The sequence below is a fragment of the Crocodylus porosus genome, unplaced genomic scaffold, assembly GCF_001723895.1.
Source record: "Crocodylus porosus isolate Cpor-Errol unplaced genomic scaffold, CroPor_comp1, whole genome shotgun sequence".
Taxonomy (NCBI): Eukaryota; Metazoa; Chordata; order Crocodylia; family Crocodylidae; genus Crocodylus; species Crocodylus porosus.
In genome coordinates, this window is record NW_017728943.1 from 61,569,620 (window position 1) to 61,577,592 (window position 7,973).

Here is a 7,973-nt window from a genome sequence, read left to right on the forward strand (position 1 = left end):
ACTATGACTGAAACCCAGTTGTCCCAAGGTTATTTTCCTCATAGAGCAGCCCATTTTACTCTGGGAGAAAACAGCCTGAACATCTATACACTAATGGTTTCTCCTGGGAGACCAGCAAGTCTTCTAGCAGAAACAATGTTTGTACAAGGTCAAAATCACCTGAACGGTGTCAAATTTGTAACACACCTGGCCAGTTCTGAGAAACCCAAGAGTGAGCAAAACTGTACAGTGGCAAGCTATGAGGCTGGGCAAGATAAGAGCTGGTTACATGACTCTCCTACAATAAAGTAGGAATCATACAGAACTGTATGGTCTACCTACCTTCTACCTTATTCCACTTTCCTCAACACGCCCCCATCCCCCAGCTTTGTCTTTAAAGGAGTTTTTAGTGCTGGTCAAGGTTTCCAGATTTGATTACCTTAGAAAACAAAGACTTTTATTTATCTACAGAGCAAATATACATCCTCACCAGCATTTCTTACCCAATCCCAGCAAGGAGGGAGCACCTCTAGCAGCAAAAGGGTAAATTCAGTTTGAGCCTTATCACTTGTTGGCCCTCCCCACACTAGCCAGAGTGCCTACTGTCACTTCACAATTCTACATTTGTCCACTAGAAACTCTTTTGCCATGTAACATGGCTAATTACAATAGCTTTTCAGTAACTGCTGGGCTAGATTTCAAACCAATGAAATTTAAGGCTCTATGACATTACACATCAAGTGAGCTAGGAAGCCCCACTCTCTCTTCTCCAAATCTGTAAAAGAAAGTCCTGAATCTACCCTGTTTAGAAAATTCATCCTTTAGGAGCAATTTCAAGGAAAAACTGAACACTGTAAGGCAGCATTTCCCAACCTTTTCTGTCCCACAGCACACGTACATGAATAAAAAAAATTGTGGCACACAGGACGCGGATGGGAGGGCAGGGAAGATACACACATGCAACCAGATGTGGAGCAGTGGGGAGAGGGTGGCACAATGCCTGAATCTCTGGCTCAAGCCACGCCCAAGGCCTGTGGCAGACAGACAGGGCTCCCCAAAATTTTGTGGCATACCTGCTCATGCCTGATGGCACACCAGTTGGGAAATGCTACTGTAAGGAACCTACAAAACTGCAAAGACATTAGATTGATTACACATACCACTGTAATCCTAACAAAGTAGAATGTCTGACATGAGCTTGACTTAACGGAAAATGTAAGTAACTTGTCAATTTCCACGTTCTTTCTTCACGTTACTTTTTTTAGGATAATAAACATACAGGTCAATTCAAACTAGGTACTTTGTGAAAGACCACGCCTCATCTCAATAAGTTTATGTTAACTAGGAATAGTTAACACAAGACCTACATGAGAACTGTAGCTAGAATACTTCACAGAACAAATCTGCCTCTTTAGAAGAGAGTGAGGTTTAGGGGAAAAATCATGGTGTTGCTTATACAAGCATACTAGGGCAAGTAAGACTAAGTTGCACATCCCGATTTAAGAAGGTTGCACACATGGCCAGAAGGAATCATGCAGCTGTTTAACAGATGTGACATGGTAGCACACTGTTCCAGATAAGCTCTGATAGCTGACCAGAAGCAATAAAATAGTAGGTACATTGTGTTCTAGCAAGAACAAAGCATCTCAGTCAGCTTACTCCTTTACTAGTTAAAACAGAGCCATAAATAGATAGGGCCCCACTGCTACTACTTACCAATGGAGGCAGTAAGGCAGCAAGCAGTTACACAACAAGGAGCAAGAACTCTTATTACTGTGACATCTAGACATTGGAACAGGGACAGCCAGCAAATACAATGATGACTCATGATCTACGTTTAAACAACAATAACTGGGAGCATGATAGCCATACAGGAAGATCAAGGGTATTAAGAACATACTTGGCTCTCATATAAAGATGTGAAGACCCGGGGGAAAAAAAAAGAAAAATTGAAAATTAAGAAAAATTAAAAAAACCTCTTATGAAATACTGCCTTTTAGAATAATGAATAGAATGTTTAAAGACAAGGTGTTCCTATATTGCTACCCTTTACTCCCCAAAAATGTTTTCTAATAACTATGTAATAGGAAGATTTTTATGTAAGAGTATCTACTACAGTATCAGATCATTACAATTCCTGTACACCAAGGACAACCAATACAGTACGACTCTCAAATGCAAGAGCAAAATGCATTTCAGCCCCCGGGGGGCACTGCCATTTTCACAAGAGAAGGAAGAAGGATTCAGTGCCTTCTTTGCTTGCGGACTTCCTCTGTTGTTGACTTTTGATCTAGAGGTTGGTGGATCCTATCTTCCTGCCTAGCCTCAAAGGACACTGGCAGCAACCGCTAATTCCTGTAGCAATTGCACAGACAGCTGGGTTTTCTGTTTCCCACAGAAAAACATAGAAAACAACGCATTCCCCTTTTTTAGGGGAGAAACCCACAGATTCCCTGCTTTTGCAAAGAGCTCTGCAGGCTGGTTGAGCTCCAGCCTGCAAGAGCTGTTTGCAAACAAGGTGAGAAACCCCCAGCCAGCCACAGCTCTGAGCTCAGCTTTATTCTTTGCTCCTAGAGCCTGAGGTAAATGGGGCTTGCAGGGTGCTGGGGGACCCTCTGGCAGAGGGCACCAGCAGGGCCGGGGGGGGATCCAGGAGACAGCCCTGCCCCCACCTGAGCAGGCAGAGCAGTGGGGGAGCCAGCTCCAGGCTGCTTCTGCTGCAGCTGCCTGCTGCTGAGGGCAGGGAGCTGCAGACTTGGGTCCCTGGCCCCATAGCCCTTGCAGGTGAGGACCCCCACTGGCAGAGCTGGGGGGCAGAGGCTGTGGGTGGGGGCAAGAGGCATGAGAAGAGCACGGGGCTTTTGTGGGTGCAGTGAGGGCAGGGCTGGGATGGATCTTTGGGGGGGCAGGGACGAGTGAGGGGTGCCAGCAGGACTGGGGGAAGCATTGGAGGCGAGTGAGGGGCACTTGCAGGGCTGGGGGGGGCTGCGGGGGGCTTTTAATTTTAACAACAGATTTTGGGGGTCTTGTCAGAGACTTTGTGATTTTTTTGACAGAGAAAACAAAGATCCCTGGATTAGAAACAATGAGTTTATGGCCCTTGTTGCTCAAAAGCCTCAGGAAAGGAGACCAAGCAAATCTAAAGGTTTTGGAGTTGGAAGGAACCTGCCTCCTCTTGACCCTGTGACCACAAGATCCACAGAAGTACAGAAGCAGCACAAAGGAGCTGAAAGAAAGTATACTTCTTTACTGAAAGGTAAGAGTTTAAATTTCTCTGAAGTCAGTATATTAAACTATATGTTAGCTGCATTACTATATTTTCATAACCTATGTAATTCTTAATTGAATTCCTATTTATCTGATATTCTGTGACAAATCACTCAACCTTAGCAGTAAGGTAAGGCCTGCAGGGCAGGGAAGTTGTTCACAGCTAACTCTGAGGAGCCCTCTCCTCCACCCATTACTAAATTTGTACATGCCTGTAGCTTAGCGTTTATATATGCAAGCTAGCCACTAAACCACATTTCTCTTTTTCCCCCCTCACCAAAATGGTGTGACTAACTTCTAGCATATGGAAGCATTTCCACACTGCAAGTTATTCTGAGGAAAAATAAGGTGATCTGCAAATATTGTCAAATGAAACATTTCCAAATGCTACTAGGATGACCAAACACATCCTTGTATGTAAAAAGGGTCTTGCAGACATTAAAAATATCCTTCATGGGTGTAAGGGAGGAGGAGGTAAATCATGATGATGAAAGTGCAAGCAGCTCTTTACAACATTGTCAATCCAGAAGTCCTCCTACTGCTGCTGCTGCTTCTTCTAGAACATCAGCATCACAAAAGGGTTGCCCAATCAACACCCTCGAGTAATCATATATTGCAACCACCTGTATACAAAAGACTCTCAATAGCTTCATTTGTAGAGTAGATGACACCTGAAGATTAGGAAAAAAATTGACCAATCTCTTGCAAAAGCAATATATTCTTCTGGGACTCCACTGTCGAACTATTACCAGAGATGTACCAATACTAATAATACTAATATGTAGAAAACCAGAGTTAGTTCTGTTGTAATACAGAAAAAGTCAAGGCAATATTTGTTCAATAGGAACAAAATGAGAAGCTTGAAGGCATTTCCTTTCCAGAAAGGTTCTCATAAGAATGACTTGATGAGTCCTATTTAGGCTTTATAACATTTTAGCACCTGCATTAATGCTTTGCTATTTTTTTGTGCCCAGCTTTCACCTTATTAGTTTCATAGTTGGTAGGGTTGGAAGCGACCTGAGCAGATCATCTAGTCCAACTCCCTGCCATGGCAGGAAAGAGCACTGGGGTCAACCGTTCCCAGCAAGATGTTCATCCAGCCTCCTCTTAAAGACCCCCCAGGGCAGGAGCCAGCACCACTTCTCTTGAAAGTTGGTTCCAGATCCTAGCTGCCCTGACAGTGAAGTAGTGCCTCCTGACATCTAGCCTAAATCTACCCTCTGCGAGCTTGTGACCTGGTAGTGCTCGGGGGAACAGGGACTCTCCCAGTGCCTGTTGGTCCCCCCTGACTAGTTTGTAAATGGCCACTAGATCCCCCCATAGCTTTCTCTTGTGGAGGCTGAACAGGTTCAGGTCCCTTAGCCTCTCCCCATAGGGCCTGCCCTGCTGACCCCTGATCATGCCTTAATTTCACCTTTAAAGAAATTCAAATAATTTTCTGCTCAAAACCAGACACCATCTTAATTCCACTTGCCTTGAACTGACAAAACTTGTTACGAGTCAGGATTTCTTAACACTCGTGTTGTTTAATATAACAGTGCCTTATGTATAGGACTGTCTCAGGAAGTTGCTGGCTACAAGTTACTGTTCCCTACATGTCATTCCAAAACAGTTGTTCTAGCAGATTTCCTTCAGTTTCTCCAAGCCTTGAAAAAAGACTCGGGTATAAACAGAAAATGAGGGCTATGGCTATAACCAACAGACCCACCACTACTGAAGTGCAAAATGCATACTAACCGTTAGTGATGCTATTCCTTTGTGATAGGATTTTAAGGATTCAGCAATGCAAGAAAGCGCTGAACTGTAATCAGCTTCTTGAAGCCCTGTCAGGCACTGCTCTGCATGGGAGAACTCCTTCAAACTATTCAGCCAGAAGTAGAAGTGTTCTGAAGCTACCTGAGTCAGCAGGCTTTGATAAAGCTCTCTGGCCATGTCATGATTGCCCTAAGAAAAGACAAAGAGAGAAGACATTAAGTTATGTCAGCAAATACTACCATGAACTACCACCCCCAAATCCTCAGCTACTACTACTGACTTCAAAAAGTTTCTACAGAGAAATATTCAACATTTGGTCAAGGAGGTTCTAGTGAGATGCAGTAGCACAGATACATTTATCTGACAGACATCACTGTGTAGAAAAAACAATTTTTATTGAAAGATAGCCAAAGAGGGAGGAAAACAGATCCAGCTCTAAAAAACAAATCCAGAATTCTGCACTAAGTCTTACCTACTGCTTTCTTTTCCAAAGTGTTTTACAAATATTAAACTTTAGTTCATCCACACAAGCTAGGAAAATTGTGCCAATTATGCAAATGACTACAACTAGCCCAAGACAAAAAATGGAAAAGAAAAGCTAAAGCCTAAACTGGGATTAAACAACAGTCTCAATTCCTAATCACTGAACCACACCTTTCTTCACTGCATGTTGAGTAAGACTCATGAGAGCAGCATGAGACAAATTCCAATTTTACAAATGTGAGCCAATGTTACAATACACTTAAAAGGGAAAAGACCTATTTTCCCCTCTCTTTTTACCTTTGTCCCCCTAAATCCTTGTATTTTTCTTACTTTTACCTCTAAATCAGACTTGACCAAGAAGAGCATTTTAAAAACCTGCACTTACCATTCTGGAGGCTTGCCTGGCTATCCTGTAAGCTGTCCAGCCATTTGAGGCATTTTCAAGCTGCTGTTTGATAACAGTTTTAACTTCACATGATAACGCTTTCTGACTGGCAACAAATATCACTGTAGCAAGAGATACCTAAACGAAAACAAAATCACCACCAACAATATATTTTAAAAAATCTCCACTTGTGCATTTCTGGAAGTGTCAGAAGCTTTCTAATCTTGAACGTTTAAAACCACACAAAAGATGAAAGTTACTCAATATTTGAGAGTCAAAACTTTGCTGTTTAGGATGTCCAGCAACACGGTATTACAGGTGCTTTTTCCATCACTGAAGTTTGGTAAATGAGATTACACTTTTCTTTGGAGCATTAAAATAGAAATAGATCCCAGCTGACAGTCACTGTAAAGTCACTGAAATACCATTTATTTAATATAAATGTCAGAAAAACCAGCTTCCTGACAAACTATGGTCATTTCCAATTAAAATGCCCTTTTATCTACAGTACTGTCCAATCAGACATGTTAAAGGCTTGTATACAACTGGGGTATTCACTTTTGAAGTCATTGTGTTTTTTTCTGAAAGCACTTCAAGATGTCCCTAGAGGTCTAATGGTACAGAGTAATAATCTAGAGCAGGGAGTGGCAAAATTTTTGGGCAGTGTCATAAACATCTGGGACTAACTTGTAAGATGACAGTGTGCCAGGGGTGGATGGTGGGGGAGCCTTGAGGGGCCTAATCCTTGCTGTGGCAGCGCAGCCCCAGCCCCTTCCCTGAGGTACGTGCACCAAGCACCATGCTCTGGCATACATGCCCAGGGTTGCCTACCCCTGATCTACAGAACTAGTTAACATGGAACTAGTGCCATCTACTGGACCACACACCTGATCAGATATTACATATTATGTTTTTTTAGTTAAGTGAAGGCCTTCTAGACTATTTTACTTTACCAGGCAATGCCACATTGAAAGATGCTGTGCTTCTTTACATATGCTACCTCCTGCTCTAGAAGCAGTAGAGGTGCTAGTTAGCCTAGGCATAATACCACACAAATATAGCTACACTGCTTCTAGTTCAGGAAATGACTAATTCGGAGCAGTGCTCATGTTACTGGGCAAGCTGGCTCCAATCTTAATGCCAGCAAACTAGCCATGCCAAGAGATCGGTGGATTTGGTGCTGTACAGCAACAGTATTATTCCCCATTTTTCATACATACAGTTAACAGTTAAACTGACAATCACACTGAGGCCACTGACCTTAGCACTTTGACAGACATAATTAGCTAAACATACTTATGAAATACCAATTAATTTTTACAGTGCCATTTGTTTTCATATATAAACACACCATGGAATATATTACACAATTTATTTCTGAAAGGAAGAAGGAAGGGGAAAAAAGGTTTTTCTTTCTGGAGTTATGGCTGCATAGAGCAGGACTCCCACAACTGCCTGAATAGTAAGGCAACAGCTGCTGCACTTTGGGGCAGAAAAAGCAAGGTGTTTCTAATCTCAGGCAGACAACCCAGCTTCCCCACTTAATACACGCACCCTAATTTTTAGGAGATAAAAGATGTATGTAATATGCAAGAAAAGATGGTAATTTCATGTGGTCCTTGTTCCTTCAAGGACAGGTCCCCAGAACAGTAGTTTCTTACCAGAAGTTCCTGCTTTTTATCTGTGGCAGATCGTCCAATCACTTTATATAGGTCCATTAGGTCTCCCAGCATTCCATCAGCTAAAACTGGCAACTGCACCGCAATAGCTGCTAAACAATGGCACATGAGAATTCTAGCAACATCTTGAGCACTGTGCAGCTGCGTCAACAAGGATTCAACCACTGACTGACTCAGATGGGGGCGACACTTAACCAACTTCACCATGCAAGTTAAAGTAATCTGCAATTCAAACACAACACCATTCCAACATCAGGCATTGGTCACTTTAAAAAAAAAAAAAAAAAAAAAAAAAAAAAATGGTGAATTAGTATATGTTTTGATGAATACCTGCAAAGCTAATGGAAAGCATGTGGCATTTAGAGAACTGTGAAATATAAACTTTCCCAAACTGCTAAAATTGCCTTGCAGCACAATCAATCTGA

The 7,973-nt window shown here is 42.4% G+C and overlaps 1 protein-coding gene across 1 annotated transcript in view; it reads right to left on the minus strand.

The window, feature by feature from the left end:
• INTS7 (integrator complex subunit 7) overlaps window positions 1–7,973 on the minus strand; it is a 50,077-nt gene that overhangs the window by 21,797 nt on the left and 20,307 nt on the right. Inside the window, exons 11-13 of the mRNA XM_019549444.1 lie at window positions 7,531–7,770; window positions 5,870–6,007; window positions 4,984–5,190 (exon numbers count right to left, since the gene is read on the minus strand). Coding sequence (XP_019404989.1) covers window positions 4,984–5,190; window positions 5,870–6,007; window positions 7,531–7,770 — 585 coding nt within the window. The remainder of the gene's footprint in view (window positions 1–4,983; window positions 5,191–5,869; window positions 6,008–7,530; window positions 7,771–7,973) is intronic.